At 48.2% G+C, this 27,160-nt stretch overlaps 1 protein-coding gene across 4 annotated transcripts in view; it reads right to left on the reverse strand.

Moving 5' to 3' along the window:
• Positions 1-356: 356 nt before the first annotated feature.
• hdac6 (histone deacetylase 6) overlaps positions 357-27,160 on the reverse strand; it is a 43,699-nt gene continuing 16,895 nt past the window's right edge. For 2 of the 4 annotated variants that reach the window (XM_036989062.2, XM_036989067.2), the window contains exons 11-27: positions 26,004-26,130; positions 25,095-25,160; positions 24,107-24,166; positions 23,923-24,012; positions 22,943-23,117; positions 22,141-22,309; positions 21,590-21,718; positions 16,801-16,969; positions 16,141-16,343; positions 14,975-15,167; positions 12,980-13,129; positions 10,438-10,612; positions 9,153-9,550; positions 8,454-8,588; positions 8,048-8,194; positions 7,313-7,441; positions 357-4,714 (exon numbers count right to left, since the gene is read on the reverse strand). In XM_036989062.2, coding sequence (XP_036844957.2) covers positions 4,646-4,714; positions 7,313-7,441; positions 8,048-8,194; positions 8,454-8,588; positions 9,153-9,550; positions 10,438-10,612; positions 12,980-13,129; positions 14,975-15,167; positions 16,141-16,343; positions 16,801-16,969; positions 21,590-21,718; positions 22,141-22,309; positions 22,943-23,117; positions 23,923-24,012; positions 24,107-24,166; positions 25,095-25,160; positions 26,004-26,130 — 2,584 coding nt within the window. In that variant the 3' untranslated portion in view covers positions 357-4,645. The remainder of the gene's footprint in view (positions 4,715-7,312; positions 7,442-8,047; positions 8,195-8,453; positions 8,589-9,152; positions 9,551-10,437; positions 10,613-12,979; positions 13,130-14,974; positions 15,168-16,140; positions 16,344-16,800; positions 16,970-21,589; positions 21,719-22,140; positions 22,310-22,942; positions 23,118-23,922; positions 24,013-24,106; positions 24,167-25,094; positions 25,161-26,003; positions 26,131-27,160) is intronic. The other 2 variants (XM_090185547.1, XM_090185548.1) reach the window with 1 other exon arrangement.

Here is a 27,160-nt window from a genome sequence, read left to right on the forward strand (position 1 = left end):
TGAGATACTAGCTGTGCCCTTATGGTGTCTGTGACAGCATTGGCAGCACCATTGAGACCATCTCCATTTTAAAGTAGGCAATTACATTTTCTTCTTGTGTGTTTAAAAAAAAAAAAAGCTTAAACATTTTGTCATTCATTTTTCTGAATCTATTATCCTGTATAAATAGATACATTAATTGAACGCAATGGCCACTGACAGGGTCACTAAGCACAGGGGCGGTCATTATGGATCATCACATCTCTAACAGGAACTCCAGCACAAGGACCACTCGGGGGGGAAAAGTTGATCCTAAAAATTATTACAATTTCAAACCCTAACGGCACATAAAAATCAAATTATAAAAAAAAAAAAGGTAGACAAAACATATTTTATTATAAGAGTTACAATGATTCCATTTCCATAATAAAAGCAAAGTATTACAGTATAAAATGGTATTGGCATTAGATGTATGTGCTTCAGATAGAGAAAGTAAAGAACATGAAAATTGTACTATAATTATACAATTGAACAGTCGTAAGATATCAATGCTCAGAAACGTAGTATTGCTTTAAATGAGAGAGGTTTGAGGGTGATACATACAACCAATAAATATAACAAGGCAACCGTAAACATGTTGTCCCCCACAAATGATGCAGCGCAGGAGACCCGCTTGTTCAAAGTTTGGAATTTCAGTTGATTACTATAGCGCCTATCAGTGTAGTTTCTTGGGGCCTATTAATGTAGTTTTTGGGGCCTATTAATGTAGTTTTTGGGGCCTATAAGTGTAGTTTCTTGGGGCCTACCAGTGTAGTTTCTGGGGGCCTATCCATGTAGTTTTTGGGGGTCTATCCGTGTAGTTCATGGGGGCCTATCAGTGTAGTTCTTGGGGGCATATCAGTGTAGTTTTTTGGGGCCTATCAGTGTAGTTCTTGGGGGCATATCAGTGTAGTTCTTGGGGGCATATCAGTGTAGTTCTTGGGGGCATATCAGTGTTGTTCTTGGGGGCATATCAGTGTAGTTCTTGGGGGCATATCAGTGTAGTTCTTGGGGGCATATCAGTGTAGTTCTTGGGGGCATTTCAGTGTAGTTCTTGGGGGCATATCAGTGTAGTTCTTGGGGGCCTATCAGTGTAGTTCTTGGGGGCCTATCAGTGTAGTTTTTTGGAGCCTATCAGTGTAGTTTTTTGGGGCCTATCAGTGTAGATTTGGGGCCTATCAGTGTAGTTTTGGGGCCTATCAGTGTAGTTTTGGGACCTATCAGTGTAGATTTGGGGCCTATCAGTGTAGTTTTTGGGCCTATCAGTGTAGTTTTGGGACCTATCAGTGTAGATTTGGGGCCTATCAGTGTAGTTTTTGGGCCTATCAGTGTAGATTTTGGGGCCTATCAGTGTAGATTTGGGGCCTATCAGTGTAGATTTGGGGCCTATCAGTGTAATTTTGGGCCTATCAGTGTAGATTTTGGGGCCTATCAGTGTAGATTTTGGGGCCTATCCGTGTAGTTTTGGGGACTATCCATGTAGTTTTGGGGCCTATCAGTGTAGATTTGGGGCCTATCCGTGTAGTTTTGGGGCCTATCAGTGTAATTTTGGGGGCTATCCGTGTAGTTTTGGGGACTATCCGTGTAGTTTTGGGGCCTATCAGTGTAGATTTGGGGCCTATCCGTGTAGTTTTGGGGCCTATCCGTGTAGATTTGGGGCCTATCAGTGTCGTTATTTAAACGCCGGATCTCTATGGCAAGACGCATCACTCAAGTTTCATCAAATTGGGGCGAGAGGTGGCGCGTGATATTACGCGTGACTAATGTACGAACGGACAGAGACAGATCCAGCCCGCCTCTGATTTCATCGTGGGGGACAATAATAAGCAAAATAAAAAGGACAGAGCCCTCCACACAACCTCTCCGATCAGAGCCCTCCACACAACCTCTCCGATCAGAGCCCTCCACACAACCTCTCCGATCAGAGCCCTCCACACAACCTCTCCAATCAGAGCCCTCCACACAACCTCTCCGATCAGAGCCCTCCACACAACCTCTCCGATCAGAGCCCTCCACACAACCTCTCCGATCAGAGCCCTCCACACAACCTCTCCAATCAGAGCTCTCCACACAACCTCTCCAATCAGAGCTCTCCACACAACCTCTCCGATCAGAGCCCTCCACACAACCTCTCCGATCAGAGCCCTCCACACAACCTCTCCGATCAGAGCCCTCCACACAACCTCTCCAATCAGAGCCCTCCACACAACCTCTCCAATCAGAGCCCTCCACACAACCTCTCCAATCAGAGCCCTCCACACAACCTCTCCGATCAGAGCCCTCCACACAACCTCTCCAATCAGAGCCCTCCACACAACCTCTCCAATCAGAGCCCTCCACACAACCTCTCCGATCAGAGCTCTCCACACAACCTCTCCGATCAGAGCTCTCCACACAACCTCTCCAATCAGAGCCCTCCACACAACCTCTCCGATCAGAGCTCTCCACACAACCTCTCCAATCAGAGCCCTCCACACAACCTCTCCAATCAGAGCTCTCCACACAACCTCTCCAATCAGAGCCCTCCACACAACCTCTCCGAACGTACAGACGGAGACAGATCCACAGTGCCGCAGATTTAATCTTGGGGGACAATACTGTGTCCCAAAATGGGACCATACTCCTTATATAGTGCACTACTTTTGACCAGAGCCTTGGCACTATATAGGAATAGGGTGCCACTTGGAACGTACTCTTCAATTAGCCTACTACACCAAGTGAAGTGACCCGTTGTCAAATCAAACAGCTGAGAGCTTTTGTAAGAATCAATATTTAAAAAAAGGTTGGATTCTGAATTATTTATGAATGTCAAAAGATGAAAATAAGATCCGCGGCAACAGAGGACAGTTAAATGAACCACAGTGAGGACAGCTGGATGAACCACAGTGAGGACAGCTGGATGAACCACAGTGAGGACAGCTGGATGAACCACAGTGAGGACAGCTAAATGAACCACAGTGAGGACAGCTAAATGAACCACAGTGAGGACAGCTGGATGAACCACAGTGAGGACAGCTGGATGAACCACAGTGAGGACAGCTAAATGAACCACAGTGAGGACAGCTAAATGAACCACAGTGAGGACAGCTGGATGAACCACGGTGAGGACAGCTGGATGAACCACAGTGAGGACAGCTAAATGAACCACAGTGAGGACAGCTAAATGAACCATGGTGAGGACAGCTGAATGAACCACAGTGAGGACAGCTGGATGAACCACGGTGAGGACAGCTGGATGAACCACAGTGAGGACAGCTAAATGAACCACAGTGAGGACAGCTAAATGAACCACAGTGAGGACAGCTGGATGAACCACAGTGAGGACAGCTGGATGAACCACAGTGAGGACAGCTGGATGAACCACAGTGAGGACAGCTAAATGAACCACAGTGAGGACAGCTAAATGAACCACAGTGAGGACAGCTGGATGAACCACGGTGAGGACAGCTGGATGAACCACAGTGAGGACAGCTAAATGAACCACAGTGAGGACAGCTAAATGAACCATGGTGAGGACAGCTGAATGAACCACAGTGAGGACAGCTGGATGAACCACGGTGAGGACAGCTGGATGAACCACAGTGAGGACAGCTAAATTAACCACAGTGAGGACAGCTAAATGAACCACAGTGAGGACAGCTAAATGAACCACAGTGAGGACAGCTAAATGAACCACAGTGAGGACAGCTGGATGAACCACAGTGAGGACAGAGTAGCTTCATAGACATATATTTTGGATAAGAGAGGTTTTGGCAAATACAATGAACAGAGAACAGTCAGCGAGTCCAATGTATTTAAAACAAAGATGATATTTACAATAACGTATGACTGATGTTAGCACTAATATTTAAGCCAACGTAATCACTGGTCTGATGCATGTTGATGGTACTGTACTCATTGACATTAGGCTGGGGAGGGAGGGAGGGAAAGAAAGAAAGTAGAGAGAAAGTAGAAAGGCAGAGAGAAAGTAGAGAGAAAGAAAGAGAGAGAGAGACAGAGAGAAAGGAGAGAGAGAAAGGAGAGAGACAGAGAAAGGAGAGAGAGACAGAAAGAGAGAGAAAGGAGAGAAAGACAGAGAGAAAGAGAAAGGAGAGAGAGAGACAGAGAGAAAGGAGAGAGAGACAGAAAGAGAGAGAAAGGCAGAGAGAGACAGAGAAAGGAGAGAGAAAGGCAGAGAGAGAGACACACAGGGTGAGAAAGAGAGAGGGAGAGAGCGAGAGTGACAAAGACAGAGAAGTGAGAATATAAAGAGAGATTTAAAAGGCACAGTCATGTCTGCCAAGCAAGCAGAGGCACTAACAATTAGCACCGAGACCAGAACAGTAGTCTTTTATATTTTGCTTTCACAACAACATATGTTCCATGTCCTTTCTCTCTCTGTGTGTCGTCGTCCATGTATGGCTTCGGTTAGAGGGGCATCTCTCTCTCTCTCTCTCTCCCCCCCCCCCCTTCGGTTAGAGGGGCATGTCCCCTCCGTCCGTCCGTGTTGTTGTCACTGCATGTCCTCTCTCTCGTCCATGTATGGCTTCAGTTAGAGAGGGGCATGTCCTCTCTCTCTCTCCCCTTCCCTCTGTGTTGTTGTCACTGCATGTCCTCTCTCTCTCTCTCTCTCTCTCTCTCATGTCCTTCAGTTAGAGAGGGGCATGTCCTCTCCAAACTTCATACAGTGGGCAGCGTTCTTGGCTTCAAACACCATCTGGACAACAGGTAGAAGGAGGAGAGAAAATAAAAGGAGAGAAAGAAGAGATTTAAGCACCGCATTTTCACACCGCATTATTCCTAGCCTCAGACTACTACTGGCCCTGTGCTATCTTCACACAAGCAGAGTACGGTCTTCACACAAGCAGAGTACGGTCTTCACACAAGCAGAGTACGGTCTTCACACAAGCAGAGTACGGTCTTCACACAAGCAGAGTTATCTGAAACCAACGATCAACTTTTATGGGAAAATTCTAATTAGGTAACAAAGTAACTGATTGGTTAGCTCCGAAAAGTCGGTGCTAAGCCTTGCTCCAGAGCACAGCCAGCTAGCCCTGGGCTAAGGTTGGTGCTAAGCCTCGCTCCAGAGCACAGCCAGCTAGCCCTGGGCTAAGGTTGGTGCTAAGCCTCGCTCCAGAGCAAGCAAGAGGATCACAATGGAAATTAGTCCCAGACTTTATTGTGTGTTATCCTCCATGATTTTGTATGTATGTGTGCTTGTTTTTGTTTTTTAAATGGTCAGCTAGCCCTGGGCTAAGGTTGGTGCTAACCCTGCTCCAGAGCACAGCCAGCTAGCCCTGGGCTAAGGTTGGTGCTAACCCTGCTCCAGAGCACAGCCAGCTAGCCCTGGGCTAAGGTTGGTGCTTACCCTGCTCCAGAGCACAGCCAGCTAGCCCTGGGCTAAGGTTGGTGCTAACCCTGCTCCAGAGCACAGCCAGCTAGCCCTGGGCTAAGGTTGGTACTAACCCTGCTCCAGAGCACAGCCAGCTAGCCCTGGGCTAAGGTTGGTGCTAACCCTGCTCCAGAGCACAGCCAGCTAGCCCTGGGCTAAGGTTGGTGCTAACCCTGCTCCAGAGCACAGCCAGCTAGCCCTGGGCTAAGGTTGGTGCTAACCCTGCTCCAGAGCACAGCCAGCTAGCCCTTGGCTAAGGTTGGTGCTAACCCTGCTCCAGAGCACAGCCAGCTAGCCCTGGGCTAAGGTTGGTGCTAACCCTGCTCCAGAGCACAGCCAGCTAGCCCTGGGCTAAGGTTGGTGCTAACCCTGCTCCAGAGCACAGCCAGCTAGCCCTGGGCTAAGGTTGGTACTAACCCTGCTCCAGAGCACAGCCAGCTAGCCCTGGGCTAAGGTTGGTGCTAACCCTGCTCCAGAGCACAGCCAGCTAGCCCTGGGCTAAGGTTGGTGCTAACCCTGCTCCAGAGCACAGCCAGCTAGCCCTGGGCTAAGGTTGGTACTAACCCTGCTCCAGAGCACAGCCAGCTAGCCCTGGGCTAAGGTTGGTGCTAACCCTGCTCCAGAGCACAGCCAGCTAGCCCTGGGCTAAGGTTGGTGCTAACCCTGCTCCAGAGCACAGCCAGCTAGCCCTGGGCTAAGGTTGGTACTAACCCTGCTCCAGAGCACAGCCAGCTAGCCCTGGGCTAAGGTTGGTGCTAACCCTGCTCCAGAGCACAGCCAGCTAGCCCTGGGCTAAGGTTGGTACTAACCCTGCTCCAGAGCACAGCCAGCTAGCCCTGGGCTAAGGTTGGTGCTAAGCCTTGCTCCAGAGCACAGCCAGCTAGCCCTGGGCTAAGGTTGGTACTAACCCTGCTCCAGAGCACAGCCAGCTAGCCCTGGGCTAAGGTTGGTGCTAACCCTGCTCCAGAGCACAGCCAGCTAGCCCTGGGCTAAGGTTGGTGCTAACCCTGCTCCAGAGCACAGCCAGCTAGCCCTGGGCTAAGGTTGGTACTAACCCTGCTCCAGAGCACAGCCAGCTAGCGCTGGGCTAAGGTTGGTGCTAAGCCTTGCTCCAGAGCACAGCCAGCTAGCCCTGGGCTAAGGTTGGTACTAACCCTGCTCCAGAGCACAGCCAGCTAGCCCTGGGCTAAGGTTGGTGCTAACCCTGCTCCAGAGCACAGCCAGCTAGCCCTGGGCTAAGGTTGGTACTAACCCTGCTCCAGAGCACAGCCAGCTAGCCCTGGGCTAAGGTTGGTACTAACCCTGCTCCAGAGCACAGCCAGCTAGCGCTGGGCTAAGGTTGGTGCTAACCCTGCTCCAGAGCACAGCCAGCTAGCCCTGGGCTAAGGTTGGTGCTAACCCTGCTCCAGAGCACAGCCAGCTAGCCCTGGGCTAAGGTTGGTACTAACCCTGCTCCAGAGCACAGCCAGCTAGCCCTGGGCTAAGGCTGGTGCTAAGCCTTGCTCCAGATCACAGCCAGCTAGCCCTGGGCTAAGGTTGGTGCTAAGCCTTGCTCCAGAGCACAGCCAGCTAGCCCTGGGCTAAGGTTGGTGCTAAGCCTCGCTCCAGATCACAGCCAGCTAGCCCTGGGCTAAGGTTGGTGCTAAGCCTTGCTCCAGAGCACAGCCAGCTAGCCCTGGGCTAAGGTTGGTGCTAAGCCTCGCTCCAGATCACAGCCAGCTAGCCCTGGGCTAAGGTTGGTGCTAAGCTAGCACATTGTCCGTCTATTACCAGAATGCTAACAAAATGAGCAAAAACTTGTAGCGAAATTGTGGACATTTACAAGCGAACGTGAACGAGTGAAATTGTGAAAATTAACAAAAGTTGAGTTGCAAACTTTTCTGTGGTGCAAACTTTTCCGATTTGACCCGCTCCTCCTCTCACCTGGTTGTGGACGTAGGCCTGGCAGGAGTAACACCAGACCGACAGGTCAGCGAAGCTCAGCACCAGCCGGTGTTCTGACGCCACGCCGTGGGTTAACATGTGCTGGTTGACATAGCGACCACAGTACACCTAGCGAAGACAAAAAACACTAGTCAAGAGAATGGCATGTTACATCTCGCTATGATGTCCAAACACTAAATCGAGGACAACAAAGTTAATTGTATATCTTATTGCCGACAATATATTTATCTTCATACTAAGAAGAGCGTTGCTTTGTGGTTGATAAAGAATTTCTAAAGTTGTTTAAATGAAATGTACATGAATAGAAGTGATTCTGTTAAGATGTAGACGACGGTCGACCTCTAGACGCTGGTAGAGGTCCGACCTCTAGACGCTGGTAGAGGTCCGACCTCTAGACGCTGGTAGAGGTCCGACCTCTAGACGCTGGTAGAGGTCCGACCTCTAGACGCTGGTAGAGGTCCGACCTCTAGACGCTGGTAGAGGTCCGACCTCTAGACGCTGGTAGAGGTCCGACCTCTAGACGCGGGTCGACCTCTAGACGCGGGCCGACCTCTAGACGCGGGCCGACCTCTAGACGCGGGCCGACCTCTAGACGCGGGCCGACCTCTAGACGCGGGTCGACCTCTAGACGCGGGTAGAGGTTCAAACTCTAGACGCTGGTACTGGAGATGATGTGAGGTTAAGAGGACATCAAGTGTCCTTTGTTTCCAGTACCTTGTAGCAGCAGAGACAGATCCAGTTCTCAGTGTCGGTTCCACAGTCCTCACAGGGCCGAAACACATCTATACCTCCAACAGGAACAGGCCTCACTGAGTCTAGGTGGGGGCACCAGGACAGGGGATCCACCACGTACATGGTGTTCTGGGGGGGGTTGTAAGAAAAAAAAAAGGTGAAAATTGCTCTCTTGAAAATACTGAAAAGTTACATGAGATTTCTGCCTCAATCGTAAATTATCTTCGGCGTTCGGAGATTTTAGACAATTTTTCTTTTACTTTGTATTTTAGACAAGACCTGGAGCGGTTGGATTCACAGTTCTACCGATAACACCTCAACAAACCATAACTTAATACGAAAAGGAGAAAATAAAATAAAAAAAATAAAAACTGAATATCATCTGTACCCCGTCCACATCCTGGTTTCCACAGAACAGCTCAAACACCGGCTCCTTGGAGTAACCAGACGCCCCATCCACCTCCACCGCACCGCTCTCCTGGTCTCCCTTGGTAACTGGGTCTGAGGCAGCCATGGCGACCGCCTAGGATGGTAATTCAGTAACAATGTATCGAGCCAGTCAATAGGAGAAAAGGTTCGCATTTTCAATCATTGATAACCTTGAGGTGAAAATAAACCCTGTCTGTTTCTGACGGAGGTCAGAGTCGAAGGCCTGCATTTTAAAAATGTTATTTAACCTTTATTTAACTAGGCACGTCAGTTAAGAACCCATTCTTATCTACAATGACGGCCTAGGAACAGTGGGGTTAAGTGCCTTGTTCAGAGTCAGAACGACAGTTTTTTTTTTAACCTTGTCAGCCTCGGGGGATTCGATCTAGCAACCTTTCGGTTAACTTGTCCAACGCTCTAACCACTAGGCTACCCTGCCGCCCCAAAAGTTTAGTTGATCCAATCCCCATGAGTTCACACAGAAGTACATAAATTATCTAAAAACAGAGAGCAGGGATCTCGGCCAAAAGCTTACATCCAAAGTGGCACCCTATTCCCTACATTGTGCACTACTTTGGATAGGGCTCTGGTCAAGGGTAGTGCACTAGGGAATAGGGTGCCGTTTGGTATGTAACCATGACTTCACACGGTTCCTTACCGGCGTCTCTGTCTCGTCAGGCGTTGGTTGGAGAATCTCGGGCGTATTTGGAACAGCTTCCGTCTTCACCTCTTTAACAACAGGGCTCTTCATAGGACTGAGCCTCACCTTCGACCTGGCTCCACCCACAGGGACAGACGCTGGGCTGGGATTGGCTGAGGTACTTTGGTTTAGGTCGAGCGACACCAGTCCCTTTGTGAGGTCATCTAGGTCAAGGTCGCCCCGATCACCAGAGGGCAGAGGTGTGGTCTGAGGTGTGGTCTGAGGTGTGGTCTGAGGTGACCCCTGACCAGGGCTGGCCCCGCCTTGGTTACCCTGTCTGGGAGACTTCTTGCCCTTAGAAGTCCTCTTCCCTCTGGGTTTGGGGTTTGGCAGAGACAGACGGAGAGACTCTGGAACTGATTAGAGAGAAAACAAGACAGGGATAACATTACATCACCCTGGTATACGGCTCCCCCCGGTATACGGCTCCCACCGGTATACGGCTCCCCCCTGGTATACGGCTCCCCCCTGGTATACGGCTCCCCCCTGGTATACGGCTCCCCCCTGGTATACGGCTCCCCCCGGTATACGGCTCCCCCCGGTATACGGCTCCCCCCCGGTATACGGCTCCCCCCCGGTATACGGCTCCCCCCGGTATACGGCTCCCCCCGGTATACGGCTCCCCCCGGTATACGGCTCCCCCCGGTATACGGCTCCCCCCGGTATACGGCTCCACCCGGTATACGGCTCCCCCCGGTATACGGCTCCCCCTGGTATACAGTCCCCCCTGGTATACGGCTCCCCCTGGTATACGGCTCCCCCCTGGTATACGGCTCCCCCCTGGTATACGGCTCCCCCCTGGTATACGGCTCCCCCTGGTATACGGCTCCCCCTGGTATACGGCTCCCCCATGGTTTACGGCTCCCCCCTGGTATACGGCTCCCCCTGGTATACGGCTCCCCCTGGTATACGGCTCCCCCTGGTATACGGCTCCCCCTGGTATACGGCTCCCCCCTGGTATACGGCTCCCCCATGGTTTACGGCTCCCCATGGTTTACGGCTCCCCCTGGTTTACGGCTCCCCCTGGTATACGGCTCCCCCCTGGTATACGGCTCCCCCATGGTTTACGGCTCCCCATGGTTTACGGCTCCCCCTGGTTTACGGCTCCCCCTGGTTTACGGCTCCCCCTGGTATACAGTCCACCCTGGTATACACATCCTGTCGTTTTAAACAGATGATAAAACAAAAATCTTTTGCTAAAATACTGATTCCTGAGAGTTCCAGACAGAGAAACAGAACTCACGTTGTATCCTGAGGGACAGCCAATAGGCGGAGTGGGTGCGTATGACCTCGTTGATGCTGACTGCTGCGTTGGGGTGAGGTGGGGGCAAGGGAGGCAGGGGCAGAGCGGGGTCTCCCAGGAGAATGCTGGTGCAGGCAGACATAGACTCCGAAATGGCAGTCAGGTTATAACCGCCCTGTAGAGGAGCGGGAGAGAATGTTTCACACTTCCTGCTCTGACATTGCTGACAGCTACATTGGGGAGAAATGTACTTACTGTGACTGTGATATGTAGCTGTGTCATCAAGCTATCTTCTGATGAATGCACTAAATAAGTCACTAATACTTGACAAAGGTAAATGTACTTATGGCAAAGCAGATAAAATCAAATCCAATTTATTTATATAGCCCTTCGTACATCAGCTGATATCTCAAAGTGCTGTCCAGAAACCCAGCCCAAAACCCCCAAACAGCAAGCAATGCAGGTGTAGAAGCACGGTGGCTAGGAAAAACTCCCTAGAAAGGCCAGAACCTAGGAAGAAACCTAGAGAGGAACCAGGCTATGTGGGGTGGCCAGTACTCTTCTGGCTGTGCCGGGTGGAGATTATAACAGAACATGGCCAAGAAGTTCAAATGTTCATAAATGACCAGCAGGGTCAAATAATAATAATCACAGTGGTTGTCGAGGGTGCAGCAAGTCAGCACCAGATGGTGTCAAGAAGGTGTCTGTGTATTTTGTATTTTACAAAGATTCCCATTGGTTGCTGCTACTCTTCCTGGGGTTTATTAGGGATCCCCATTGGTTGCTGCCAAGGCAGCAGCTACTCTTCCTGGGGTTTATTAGGGATCCCCATTAGTTCCTGCCAAGGCAGCAGCTCTTCCTGGGGTTTATTAAGGATCCCCATTAGTTCCTGCGAAAGCAGCAGCTACTCTTCCTGGGGTTTATTAGGGATTCAGGCCAAAAAGTTCAATATTGGTTTTGTCAGACCAGAGAATCTTGTTTCACATGGTGTGAGAGTCCTTTAGGTGCCTTTTGGCAAACTCCAAACGGGCTGTCATGTGCTTTTTACTGAGGAATGGCTTCCGTCTGGCCACTCTACCATAAAGGCAAAACACACCAAGACAGTCGTGAAGAGGGTGCAACAAAACCTAATCTCCCTCAAGAGACTGAAAAGATTTGTCATGGGTCCCCAGATCCTCAAAAAGTTCTGCAGCTGCACCATCGAGAGCATCCTGACTGGTTGCATCACTGCCTGGTACGGCAACTGCTCGGCATCCGACCACAAGGCACTACAGAGGATAGTGCGTATGGCCCAGAAGATCACTGGGGCCAAGCTTCCTGCCATCCAGGACCTATATAATAGGCGGTGTCAGAGGAAAGCCCCTCAAAAATTGTCAGAGACTCCAGTCACCCAAGTTATAGACTGCCAAGTCTAGGACCAAAATGCTCCTTAACAGCTTCTACCCCCAAGCCATAAAACTGCTGAACAATTAATCAAATGGCCACCAGACTATTTACATTGACCCCCCCCCCCCCCCCCAATTTGTTTTGTACACTGCTGATACTCACTAATTATTATCTATGCAGTCACTTCACCCCTACCTACATGTACATATTACCACAACTAACCTGTACCCCCACACATGAACTCGGTACCGATACCCCTTATATAAAACCTGTTACTTTTTATAATTTTTTACTTTAGTTTATTTGGTAAATATTTTCTTAACTCTTCTTGAACTGCATTGTTGGTTAAGGGCTGGTAAAGTCAGCATTTCACGGTGAAGTCTACACATTTGATTTGAAGGCCTGATTGGTGGAGTGCTGCAGAGATGGTTGTCTTTCTGGAAGGTTCTCCCATCTCCACAGAGGAACTCTGGAGCTATGTCAGAGTGACCATTGGGTTCTTGGTCACTTCCATGACCAAGGCCCTTCTCCCCAGATTGCTCAGTTTGGACGGGCGACCAGCTCTAGGAAGAGTCTTGGTGGTTCCAAACTTCTTCCATTTAAGAATGATGGAGGCCTCTGTGTTCTTGGAGACCTTCAATGCTGCAGAAATGGTTTGGTACCCTTCCCCAGATCTGTACCGACACAATCCTGTCTCGGCGCTCTACAGACATTTCCTTCGACCTCGTGGCTTGGTTTTTGGACTGACATTCACTGTCAACTGTGGGACCTTATATAGACAGGTCTGTGCCTTTCCACCAGAATGGGCTTCAGGTGAGGCAGATGAACCTGTAGCCAGATTACTTCAACAGTATTTAACATTATCCAGATACTGACTGTCTATAGCAGTTTCCCACCAGAATGGGCTTTAGGTGAGGCAGATGAACCTGTAGCCATTTTACTTCAACAGTATTTAACATGAGATCCTCTCTAATCTTTACAGGAATGTGGTTCTGAATATAAACAGCAACACCTCCACCACTGGCATTTCTGTATTTTCTGTAGATGTTATAACCTTGTATTGCTACAACTGTATCATCAAAGTTGTGTGTGTGTATGCATGCGTGCATGCCTGTGTGTGTATGTGTGTGCGTGAGTGTTAATGCAGACCACTAACCTCCAGGATGACCAATACTCTGCCGCCTGCCAGGCCCATCAGGAGGTGGGTGAGGTGGGCATAGCCCGGGGGGGTCACTTGGTACCCTCCTAGAGGGTCCCCTCTGGCTGCATCAAACCCTGCCGATACCAGAACCAGGCCCGGGTCAAACTACAGAGTGGGAGAAAACAACTGTTTAAGGCTAAAAATACTTGAATCAGTCAGAGCCCATTGCCCTTTATGGTTGTGAGGTCTGGGGTCCGCTCACCAACCAAGACTTCACAAAATGGGACAAACCCAAAATTGACACTCCGCATGCAGGATTCTGCAAAAATATCCTCCGGCCCTAAACAGAGAACACTGTGGCAGAATACCTGACCACTGTGACTGACCCTAAACAGAGAGGACACAGTAGCAGAATACCTGACCACGGTGACTGAACCTAAACAGAGAGGACACAGTAGCAGAATACCTGACCACTGTGACTGACCCTAAACAGAGAGTACACAGTGGCAGAATACCTGACCACTGTGACTGACCCTAAACAGAGAGTACACAGTGGCAGAATACCTGACCACGGTGACTGACCCTAAACAGAGAGTACACAGTGGCAGAATACCTGACCACTGTGACTGACCCTAAACAGAGAGTACACAGTGGCAGAATACCTGACCACGGTGACTGACCCTAAACAGAGAGTACACAGTGGCAGAATACCTGACCACTGTGACTGACCCTAAACAGTACACAGTGGCAGAATACCTGACCACTGTGACTGACCCTAAACAGAGAGGACACAGTAGCAGAATACCTGACCACTGTGACTGACCCTAAACAGAGAGTACACAGTGGCAGAATACCTGACCACTGTGACTGACCCTAAACAGAGAGGACACAGTAGCAGAATACCTGACCACTGTGACTGGCCCTAAACAGAGAGGACACAGTAGCAGAATACCTGACCACGGTGACTGAACCTAAACAGAGAGTACACAGTGGCAGAATACCTGACCACTGTGACTGACCCTAAACAGAGAGTACACAGTGGCAGAATACCTGACCACGGTGACTGACCCTAAACAGAGAGTACACAGTGGCAGAATACCTGACCACTGTGACTGACCCTAAACAGTACACAGTGGCAGAATACCTGACCACTGTGACTGACCCTAAACAGAGAGGACACAGTAGCAGAATACCTGACCACTGTGACTGGCCCTAAACAGAGAGGACACAGTAGCAGAATACCTGACCACTGTGACTGGCCCTAAACAGAGAGGACACAGTAGCAGAATACCTGACCACTGTGACTGGCCCTAAACAGAGAGGACACAGTAGCAGAATACCTGACCACTGTGACTGACCCTAAACAGAGAGTACACAGTGGCAGAATACCTGACCACTGTGACTGACCCTAAACAGAGAGTACACAGTGGCAGAATACCTGACCACTGTGACTGACCCTAAACAGAGAGTACACAGTGGCAGAATACCTGTCCACTGTGACTGACCCTAAACAGAGAGTACACAGTGGCAGAATACCTGTCCACTGTGACTGACCCTAAACAGAGAGTACACAGTGGCAGAATACCTGTCCACTGTGACTGACCCAAACTTAAGGAAAGCTTTGACTACGTACAGACTCAGTGAGCATAGCCTTGCTATTGAGAAAGGCCCCCGTAGGCAGACATGGCTCTCAAGAGAAGACAGGCCATGTGCACACTGCCCACAAAATGAGGTGGAAACGGAGCTGCACTTCCTAACCTCCTGTCCAATGTAGAGATAGAGAGATAGAGAGATAGAGAGAGAGAGAGAGAGAGAGAGAGAGAGAGAGAGAGAGAGAGAGAGAGAGAGAGAGAGAGAGAGAGAGAGAGAGAGAGAGAGAGAGAGAATACTGTACCTCTCTAGCAATGGGCATGACCACTGAGTGGAAGGATACTGTACCTCTCTAGCGATGGGCATGACCACTGAGTGGAAGGATACTGTACCTCTCTAGCGATGGGAAGGATACTGTACCTCTCTAGCGATGGGCATGACCACTGAGTGGAAGGCTGCAAGGTACTCCGCGTCGCCCATCTTGGCTCCGTTCCAGGGGATGTTGACGTTGAACCCTGCTCCCTTCCCCTCGCCCACTCTGTTGTAGTGCGCGTCCTCGGAAGTAGGGAAGAAGGTCCCATCCTCGTAGCGATGCAGGGAGATGTAGAGGACACTGGATGGAGAGAGGAGAGGGTTGGAGTTAGTGAGGGAGATGTTGAGGACACTGGATGGAGAGAGGAGAAGGTTGGAGTTAGTGAGGGAGATGTAGAGGACACTGGATGGAGAGAGGAGAAGGTTGGAGTTAGTGAGGGAGATGTTGAGGACACTGGATGGAGAGAGGAGAAGGTTGGAGTTAGTGAGGGAGATGTAGAGGACACTGGATGGAGAGAGGAGAAGGTTGGAGTTAGTGAGGGAGATGTTGAGGACACTGGATGGAGAGAGGAGAGGGTTGGAGTTAGTGAGGGAGATGTTGAGGACACTGGATGGAGAGAGGAGAAGGTTGGAGTTAGTGAGGGAGATGTAGAGGACACTGGATGGAGAGAGGAGAGGGTTGGAGTTAGTGAGGGAGATGTTGAGGACACTGGATGGAGAGAGGAGAAGGTTGGAGTTAGTGAGGGAGATGTTGAGGACACTGGATGGAGAGAGGAGAGGGTTGGAGTTAGTGAGGGAGATGTAGAGGACACTGGATGGAGAGAGGAGAAGGTTGGAGTTAGTGAGGGAGATGTAGAGGACACTGGATGGAGAGAGGAGAGGGTTGGAGTTAGTGAGGGAGATGTTGAGGACACTGGATGGAGAGAGGAGAAGGTTGGAGTTAGTGAGGGAGATGTTGAGGACACTGGATGGAGAGAGGAGAGTGTTGGAGTTAGTGAGGGAGATGTTGAGGACACTGGATGGAGAGAGGAGAAGGTTGGAGTTAGTGAGGGAGATGTAGAGGACACTGGATGGAGAGAGGAGAAGGTTGGAGTTAGTGAGGGAGATGTAGAGGACACTGGGAAGACATGAGAACTTGAGTTGAAATGAATAAATTGAAAAATCCTCATCCCATAATTTACAATTGAGTAAAAGAGGACAGAATAAGCAGCAGAACCCTTCTGGACCCTCGTCAAAAGCAGCATAGCAGATATGGAACAGGCACGGCTAGGTACCTGTCATCCTCTTCGAAGATGTGCTGTGTTCCGTTGCCATGGTGAACATCCCAGTCCAGGATGAGGACCCGCAGGGGCTTCTGGGAGATGGACTGGGCGTATCGGGCAGTCAGGGCGGCGGTGTTGAAGAAACAGAACCCACAGGCAGCGTCCTTCTCGGCATGGTGACCAGGGGGGCGCACGATGGCCACGCCATTACGGACCTGGTGGGGGGGGGGGGGGGGGGGGCATACAACAGTCTGATAAATAGGGTTGAAAAATTCCAGGAACTTCCCCCAAAGTTCTCTAGTTTTCCAAAAAATCCCAGTTGGAATATACCTGGAATAACCAGGAATCCAACAGCCTGGAATGCTGGGTAATTGGGGAAAGTTTAGGGGAATTGTGAAACCCTAAGTCTGATAATACAACCATGTTGACTAATAGCAGGCTCTTTCAAACAAACATCACTTTTCAAAGACTTTAAGAAAAATTTAAAAACCCTTCGTAAAGGATTTCATATAAGCTTCGCAACAGCATTTTTTGGGGGGGGGGGGACGTGTAGCTTTAAAGTAATTCATTCAGGAAACTATGTCCTCACAAAGGGTAGCCTGAGCGCCTAACTTTTAACATTTACTGGACACAGCGGGGTTAGAGGTCAACGTGATGGAGGTAATGTTCAACCTGTCCCGTCAGAACAGCCTGTACTGCATTAAAGCAGGCCCCAGCGGCCAACCGGGCGCTCCTGTAGCTCTCAGTACTGATGAAGATAGAGTTGTACTCATCTCCCAGTCTGTGAAGGTCCCTCGTCTTCATCCCCTCTGTGGCCTTGATCTTGGCTATGTGCTCCAAGCTACAGACACGGATTAGACACATTCACAGAATTACAACATTTTAAATAATAATTATTGGAGAAAAAAAAAAAAAATGTACGGATTGTCCACGCAATGTGGAATTGTGGGTTTGGCTTCGCCCCGTAAACAAACAGACAAACAGCATTATGAGCACATCATCCTCCAGATCATTAAATACAATGTACACGTTACCCTGTCTGTAAACCAACATGTTTCAAACAGACCACCATAGACCCTGTGCCCAAGAACACCAAGGTAACCTGTCTAAATGACTATCGCTCCTTAGCACTCACATCTGTAGTCATGCAATGGTTTGAAAAGCTGGTTGGTCATGGACTCACATCAACACCATCATCCCAGACACCCCTGGACCCACTCAGATTCGCATACCGCCTCAACAGATCCACAGATGACGCAATCCACACTGCCCTCTTCCCACCTGGGACAAGGAGGAACACCTATGTGAGAATGCTGTTCATTGACTAGAGCTCAGCGTTCAACACCATAGTGCCCTCCAAGCTCATCACTAAGCTAAGGACCCTGGGACTAAACACCCCCCTCTGCAACTGGATCCTGGACTTCCTGACGGGCCGCCCCCAGGTGGTAAGGGTAGGTAACAACACATCCGCCACGCTGATCCTCAACACAGGGACCCGCCACAACTACAAGGCCGCGCACGACTCCAACGCCATTATTACGTTTGGCCGACGACATAACGGCCTGATCACAGACAAGTTCCTCTGTGTCCACATCACTAAACATCTATCGTGGTCCACACACGAAGAGGGCACCACAACGTCTCTTCCCCCTCAGAAGCGTGAAAAGATTTAGCCTTCACATCCTCAATAAGTTCTACAGAGGCCTTTTGCCTTCTGGTAGGCCGTCATTGTAAATAACAATTTGTTCTTAAACTGACTTGCCCGGTTAAAACAAAAGGTTAAATAAATACAAATAAATTATGGCAAGCGCTTGGCATCCGAGGTAAGGCATCACAGAGGGTCGTGCGTAAAGCCCAGTACATCACTGGGACCAAGCTCACTGTCATCCAGGACCTCTATACCAGAAGGTGTCAGAGGAAGCCCCCCCCCCCCCAAAAAAAAAACATACTCCAGCCACCCGAGCCATTAACTGTTCTCTCTGCTACCGCACGGTAATTGGTACCAGAGCGCCATGTCGAGGACCAAAAAGCTCCTGAACAGCTTCAATCCCCATCAGACTGACGAACAATTATTCAAATAGTTACCGGGACAATTTACATGTTTATTTGTTGTTACATTAACGACACTGCTACTCTGTTAATTATCTATCCTGATTGACTAGTCACTTTAAACCCCACCTACAGTCGAAGTCGGGAAGTTTACATACACTCAGGTTGGAGTCATTAAAACTAGTTTTTCAACCACTCCACACATTTCTTGTTAACAAACTATAGTTATGGCAAGTCGGTTAGGACATCTACTTTCTGCATGACACAAGTAATTTTTTCAACAATTGTTTACAGGCAGATTATTTCACTTATAATTCACTGTATCACAATTCCAGTGGGTCAGAAGTTTACATACACTAAGTTGACTGTGCCTTTAAACAGCTTGGAAAATTCCAGAAAATTATGTTATGGCTTTAGAAGCTTCTGATAGGCTAATTGAAATAATTTGAGTCAATTGGAGGTGTACCTGTGGATGTATTTCAAGGCCTACCTTCAAACTCAGTGCCTCTTTGTTTGACATCATGGGAAAATCAAAAGAAATCAGTCAAGACCTCAGAAAAAGAAGTCTGGTTCATCCTTGGGAGGAATTTCCAAACGCCTGAAGGTACCACGTTCAACTGTACTAACAATAGTACGCAAGTATAAACACCATGGGACCACGCAGCCGTCATACCGCTCAGGAAGGAGACGCGTTCTGTCTCCTAGAGATGAACGTACTTTGGTGTGAAAAGTGCAAATCAATCCCAGAACAACAGCAAAGGACCTTGTGAAGATGCTGGAGGAAACAGGTACAAAAGTATCTATATCCACAGTAAAAACGAGTCCTATATCGACATAACCTGAAAGGCCGCTCAGCAAGGAAGAAGCCACTGCTCCAAAACCACCATAAAAAAGCCAGACTACGGTTTGCAACTGCACATGGGGACAAAGATCGTACTTTTTGGAGAAATGTCCTCTGGTCTGATGAAACAAAAATAGAACTGTTTGGTCATAATGACCATCGTGATGTTTGGAGGAAAAAGGGGGAGGCTTGCAAGACGTAGAACACCATCCCAACCGTGAAGCACGGGGTGGCAGCATCATGTTGTGGGGGTGCTTTGCTGCAGGAGGGACTGGTGCACTTCACAAAATAGACGGTATCACGAGGTAAGAAAATGATGTGGATATATTGAAGCAACATCTCAAGACATCAGTCAGGAAGTTAAAGCTTGTTCGCAAATGGGTCTTCCAAATGGACAATGACCCCAACCATACTTCCAAAGTTGTGGCAAAATGGCTTCAGGACAACAAAGTCACGGTATTGGAGTGGCCATCACAAAGCCCTGACCTCAATCCTATAGGACGTTTGTGGACAGAACTGAAAAAGTGTGCGCGAGCAAGGAGGCCTACAAACCTGACTCAGTTACACCAGCTCTGTCAGGAGAAATGGGCCAAAATTTACCTAACGTATTGTGGGAAGCTTGTGGAAGGCTAACTGAAATGTTTGACCCAAGTTAAACAATTTAAAGGCAATGCTACCAAATACATTCTCACCCACTGGGAATGTTCTGACATTTCACATTCTTAAAATAAAGTGGTGATCCTAACTGACCTAAGACAGGGCATTTTTAACAGGATTAAATGTCAGGAATTGTGAAAACCTGAGTTGAAATGTATTTGTCTAAGGTGTTTGTAAACTTCTGACTTCAACTGTACATGTACATATTACCTCAGCTACCTCGTACCCCTACACATTGACTCAGTACCGGTACCCCTACACATTGACTCAGTACCGGTACCCCTACACATTGACTCAGTACCGGTACCCCTACACATTGACTCAGTACCGGTACCCCTACACATTGACTCAGTACCGGTACCCCTACACATTGACTCAGTACCGGTACCCCTACACATTGACTCAGTACCGGTACCCCTACACATTGACTCAGTACCGGTACCCCTACACATTGACTCAGTACCGGTACCCCTACACATTGACTCAGTACCGGTACCCCTACACATTGACTCAGTACCGGTACCCCTACACATTGACTCAGTACCGGTACCCCTACACATTGACTCAGTACCGGTACCCCTACACATTGACTCAGTACCGGTACCCCTACACATTGACTCAGTACCGGTACCCCTACACATTGACTCAGTACCGGTACCCCTACACATTGACTCAGTACCGGTACCCCTACACATTGACTCAGTACTGGTACTCCTTGTAGGGAGCATAATTATTGTTTACTTCCTTTTTTAATTGTGTTGGTTAAGGGCTTGTAAAGGAAGCATTTCACAGTAAAGTCGACACCTGCTATATTCATGTGATAAATAACATTATATTACACACTACAGACACGGCAACACACTACAGACACAGGAGATACACACTATAGACACAGGAGATACACACTACAGACACAGGAGATACACACTACAGACACAGCAACACACTACAGACACAGGAGATACACACTACAGACACAGCAACACACTACAGACACAGGAGATACACACTATAGACACAGGAGATACACACTACAGACACAGGAGATACACACTACAGACACAGGAGATACACACTACAGACACAGGAGATACACACTACAGACACAGGAGATACACACTACAGACACAGGAGATACACACTACAGACACGGCAACACACTACAGACACATCAACACACTACAGACACAGGAGATACACACTACAGACACAGCAACACACTACAGACACATCAACACACTACAGACACAGGAGATACACACTACAGACACATCAACACACTACAGACACAGGAGATATACAACTATGAAAGTACTCTGGCCAGTAATAACCCTATATGACCAGTAATAACCCTATATGACCGGTAATAACCCTATATGACCGGTAATAACCCTATATGACCGGTAATAACCCTATATGACCGGTAATGGCCCTATATGACCGGTAATGGCCCTATATGACCGGTAATGGCCCTATATGACCGGTAATAACCCTAGATGACCGGTAATAACCCTAGATGACCGGTAATAACCCTAGATGACCGGTAATACCCCTAGATGACCGGTAATACCCCTAGATGACCGGTAATAACCCTAGATGACCGGTAATAACCCTAGATGACCGGTAATAACCCTAGATGACCGGTAATAACCCTATATGACCGGTAATGGCCCTATATGACCGGTAATAGCCCTATATGACCAGTAATAGCCCTATATGACCAATAATAACCCTATATGACCAGTAATAACCCTATATGACCAATAATAACCCTATATGACCAGTAATAATAGTAATAGCCCTATATGACCAATAATAACCCTATATGACCAGTAATAACCCTATATGACCAGTAATAACCCTATATGACCAGTAATAGTCCTATATCTTTCATTTGTTCTTGGTAGAAGTTACCTGTGGCACAGAGCCAGCTCCTCCTCTAAGGCAAGTCGAGCCGGTATCCTCAGGCAACGGGACACCAAGCCCAGGTCGTCGTGATGGGAGAAGATACGCTGGATCCTCTGGGGAAGCTCTGGGTGGTGGCTGCCAACAACCAAATAACATCATTTCCATACAGTACATTCAACATGAGGCTACGGCTGGATAGTGAAGGTACCCTCAGGGATAGGGGATGATTTCATATTTATTGTATTTAGCCAGGAGTTTAAATTGAGTGACAACTGGGACTGCTTTCCAGGGAGGGGGATATGTTTCTGGACAGGACCTCAGTGTCTCACCTGTCCCACATGTTCCTGTGTCTTTTATGGATTCCTACCTGTCCCACATGTTCCTGTGTCTTTGATGGATTCTCACCTGTCCCATATGTTCTTGTGTCTTTGATTGATTCCTACCTGTCCCACATGTTCTTGTGTCTTTGATGGATTCTCACCTGTCCCACATGTTCTTGTGTCTTTGATGGATTCCTACCTGTCCCAAATGTTCTTGTGTCTTTGATGGATTCTCACCTGTCCCACATGTTGTGATGTTCCATCATCCTCTGGTCGTACACCAGGCCCGTGGTCAGGTCCAGGCTGTCTCCTCTCTCCTCACAGAGCTCTTCACCTAACTCCTCACTGCTCTCTGCTGGGGTCAGGGCTGGGTTCAGGGGGTCGCTGTCTGATAGAGGCCCTCCCTCTGGAGACAAACCACAGTCATGAATGGTTATGAGAGGTTATGAAGAAGTTATTAACAGGTTAAGAAGGGGTTATAGAGGGTTATGAATGGATTATAATCCACACATTTATCAAGGGGTTATGAATGGTTATAAATTAGTTATGAATTATTATGAATGGGTGATAGTTTTGAAAGGGTTATAAGGGGTTATGAATGGGTTATAAGGGGTTATGAATGGGTTATAAGGATTATGAATGGATTTAAAGGGTTATGAATGGGTTATAAGGATTATGAATGGATTATAAGGGGTTATGAATGGGTTATAAGGGGTTATAAGGGGTTATGAATGGGTTATAAGGGGTTATAAGGGGTTATGAATGGGTTATAAGGGGATATGAATGGGTTTAAAGGGTTATGAATGGGTTATAAGGATTATGAATGGATTATAAGGGGTTATGAATGGGTTATAAGGGGTTATGAATGGATTATAATGGGTTATGAATGATTTAAAGGATTATGAATGGGTTAAAAGGGGTTATGAATGGATTATTAATGGTTATAAGGGGTTATGAAGGGGTTATAAGGGGTTATGAAGGGGTTATAAGGGGTTATGAAGGGGTTATAAGGGGTTATAAGGGCTTCTCCAGTACTTACCCAGTACCTGCAGACTGGTCCAGTAAGGGTACAGAGCAGAGATCGACCTGGAGATGGATTTCAGGGCACTGTCACTCGGGATGGGTGGTGACCTCAAGCGGGGGCAGGACTCCCCCAATAGTGACCTCAGACAGGCACACACCCCTTCTGCTGTGGACTGAAGGTTATATCCTCCCTGAAAACATGAAACAAGCGGCATCAATGTCACTCAATATAACTCTATAAAACAGATCTCTTTCATTCTGCCTGTGTAAACTGCGCACGCAGTTAACGTAGATATATAATGTGGTATGGAAGCCAACTCAACCTACCCCAACTCAGTGTTTACACAGGCAGCAGAATCATTTTCATTTGCAGAATTATTGACAAAATATCTAATGTGATTGGTCAAAAGGCCAATTAGTGGCCAGATCTAATGTGATTGGTCAAAAGGCCAATTAGTGGCCATATCTAATGTGATTGGTCAAAAGGCCAATTAGTGGCCATATCTAATGTGATTGGTCAAAAGGCCAATTAGTGGCCAGATCTAATGTGATTGGTCAAAAGGCCAATTAGTGGCCATATCTAATGTGATTGGTCAAAAGGCCAATTAGTGGCCAGATCTAATGTGATTGGTCAAAAGGCCAATTAGTGGCCAGATCTAATGTGATTGGTCAAAAGGCCAATTAGTGGCCATATCTAATGTGATTGGTCAAAAGGCCAATTAGTGGCCATATCTAATGTGATTGGTCAAAAGGCCAATTAGTGGCCAGATCTAATGTGATTGGTCAAAAGGCCAATTAGTGGCAAAAGATCTGATTTGGGCTGCATGTCTAATCGAAGCTACAGTGGGGCAAAAAGGTATTTAGTCAGCCAGCAATTGTGCAAGTTCTCCCACTTAAAAAGATGAGAGAGGCCTGTAATTTTCATCAAAATATCTGATTTGGGCTGCATGTGTAATCGAAGCTAAATAAAAGACATGTAGAGTGGTTTGTTGTTACCTCGAGAACCAGCAACAACTTCCCCTGAGCCAGGCCCAGCAGCATGTGAGTCAGAACAGAGAAACACTGAGGACTGGCAGACATCTCTCCCTAGGGTAAAAACACACAACATCTTTCAGAAATCATATACATTTCTATCACATCAACTTGTAGATAAAGAACGTTAATATTTGGTTCTCCTTACCTTGGGATCACCTATCACAGAGTCGAAGCCTGCTGCCACCAGGACAAGCTGAGGCTGGAACTGCAACAAACAAACTGTTATGGGGGAAATCACATCGGAATGTTCCTATTCTTCTAAGAACATCGTCCGAAGGTTCCTATTCTTCTAAGAACATCATCCCGAATGTTCCTATTCTTCTAAGAACATCGTCCGAATGTTCCTATTCTTCTGAGAACATCGTCCCGAATGTTCCTATTCTTCTAAGAACATCGTCCGAATGTTCCTATTCTTCTAAGAACATCGTCCGAATGTTCCTATTCTTCTAAGAACATCGTCCGAATGTTCCTATTCTTCTGAGAACATCGTCCCGAATGTTCCTATTCTTCTAAGAACATTGTCCGAATGTTCCTATTCTTCTGAGAACATCGTCCGAATGTTCCTATTCTTCTAAGAACATCGTCCCGAATGTTCCTATTCTTCTGAGAACATCGTCCCGAATGTTCCTATTCTTCTGAGAACATCGTCCGAATGTTCCTATTCTTCTAAGAACATCATCCGAATGTTCCTATTCTTCTAAGAACATCATCCGAATGTTCCTATTCTTCTAAGAACATCGTCCGAATGTTCCTATTCTTCTAAGAACATCGTCCGAATGTTCCTATTCTTCTAAGAACATCGTCCGAATGTTCCTATTCTTCTGAGAACATCGTCCCGAATGTTCCTATTCTTCTGAGAACATTGTCCGAATGTTCCTATTCTTCTAAGAACATCATCCGAATGTTCCTATTCTTCTAAGAACATCATCCCGAATGTTCCTATTCTTCTAAGAACATCGTCCGAATGTTCCTATTCTTCTAAGAACATCGTCCGAATGTTCCTATTCTTCTAAGAACATCGTCCCGAATGTTCCTATTCTTCTAAGAACATTGTTAGAATGTTCTATGTTCTATTACGTTATATAAAACCCAAAACGATTGAGGAAGTCTAACAACCATCTCAACGACTCTACCTCGTAGGCTACAGGCAAAAGAAGCTGCTGGAATGCGGCAACGTAGTCTGCATCTTTCATTCCAATCTGTGGAATAAAGGGAAAGAACAGACCTCAATGTCACCATATTTATTTATTTTTTTGCATTTTTTACCCCTTTTTCTCCCCAATTTCGTGGTATCCAATTGTTGTAGTAGCTACTGTCTTGTCTCATCGCTACAACTCCCGTACGGGCTCGGGAGAGACGAAGGTTGAAAGTCATGCGTCCTCCGATACACAACCCAACCAGCCGCACTGCTTCTTAACACAGCGCGCATCCAACCCGGAAGCCAGCCGCACCAATGCGCCGGAGGAAACACCGTGCACCTGGCCACCTTGGCTAGCGTACACTGCGCCCAGCCCGCCACAGGAGTCGCTGGTGCGCGATGAGACAAGGACACCCCTACCGACCAAGCCCTCCCTAACCCGGGCGACGCAATGTCACCATATTTTACAAACTACTAGACAAAGTATCAATACGACAACATTAGGAAAACAACCCTCGATACAACAACATCAGGAAAACAACCCTCGATACAACAACATCAGGAAAACAACCCTCGATACAACAACATCAGGAAAACAACCCTCGATACAACAACATTAGGAAAACAACCCTCGATACAACAACATTAGGAAAACAACCCTCGATACAACAACATCAGGAAAACAACCCTCGATACAACAACATCAGGAAAACAACCCTCGATACAACAACATCAGGAAAACAACCCTCGATACAACAACATCAGGAAAACAACCCTCGATACAACAACATCAGGAAAACAACCCTCGATACAACAACATCAGGAAAACAGAATACAAGGTAAACACTGAGGAGATAATACGATAGCAGAGGTAGATAATCTTAACTAGTCCAGTAACTAGTACCTTATTCCAGGGCAGGTTGATGTTGTATCCCTCCCCAGAACCGGTGCCCACAGCACTGCTGTCTGACTCGGGCAGATGGGGCCAGAACAAACCCTCCTCATATCTGTGGACTGAGAAGTACAGAACGCTGACCGGAGAGAGAGAGGAGAGAGAGAGGAGAGATAGAGACAAGACGAGAGGGAAAGAGGGGGAGATTATATCACTCCTCTCCTCTCCTCACATCATATGACAGCCATTCATTTGGTGAGGTGTACGGAAACAGAGTTTTTCGCCCACGCCCCGCGACCACCCACCCCTCCGGAAACCTCTTCCTCAAAGGATCACGTTCTGCACATGTGTTATTTTACACACACAGTTTTTCTAACGTAGCTGCTGCTCTCCCTCCCTCCCTTCACGTAGCTGCTGCTCTCCCTCCCTTCACTTGGCTGCTGCTCTCTCTCCCTTCACATAGCTGCTGCTCTCCCTCCCTTCACATAGCTGCTGCTCTCCCTCCCTTCACATAGCTGCTGCTCTCCCTCCCTTCACGTAGCTGCTGCTCTCCCTCCCTTCACGTAACTGCTGCTCTCTCTCCCTTCACGTAGCTGCTGCTCTCCCCTCAGATAGCTGCTGCTCTCCCTCCCTTCACATAGCTGCTTCTCCCTCTCCCTTCACGTAGCTGCTGCTCTCCCCTCAGATAGCTGCTGCTCTCCCTGCCTCTCCCTTCACGTAGCTGCTGCTCTCCCTGCCTCTCCCTCCACGTAGCTGCTGCTCTCCCTGCCTCTCCCTTCACGTAGCTGCTGCTCTCCCTGCCTCTCCCTTCACGTAGCTGCTGCTCTCCCTCCCTCTCCCTTCACGTAGCTGCTGCTCTCCCTCCCCTCAGGTAGCTGCTGCTCTCCCTCCCTCTCCCTCCACGTAGCTGCTGCTCTCCCTCCCTTCACATAGCTGCTGCTCTCCCTCCCTTCACGTAGCTGCTGCTCTCCCTCCCTCTCCCTCCACGTAGCTGCTGCTCTCCCTCCCTTCACATAGCTGCTGCTCTCCCTCCCTCCACATAGCTGCTGCTCTCCCTCCCTTCACGTAGCTGCTGCTCTCCCTCCCTTCACGTAGCTGCTGCTCTCCCTCCCTCTCCCTTCACATAGCTGCTGCTCTCCCTCCCTCTCCCTTCACGTAGCTGCTGCTCT

Source organism: Oncorhynchus mykiss, chromosome 9 (assembly GCF_057628025.1).
Source record: "Oncorhynchus mykiss isolate SJ-2025 chromosome 9, ASM5762802v1, whole genome shotgun sequence".
NCBI classification, from domain to species: Eukaryota; Metazoa; Chordata; class Actinopteri; order Salmoniformes; family Salmonidae; genus Oncorhynchus; species Oncorhynchus mykiss.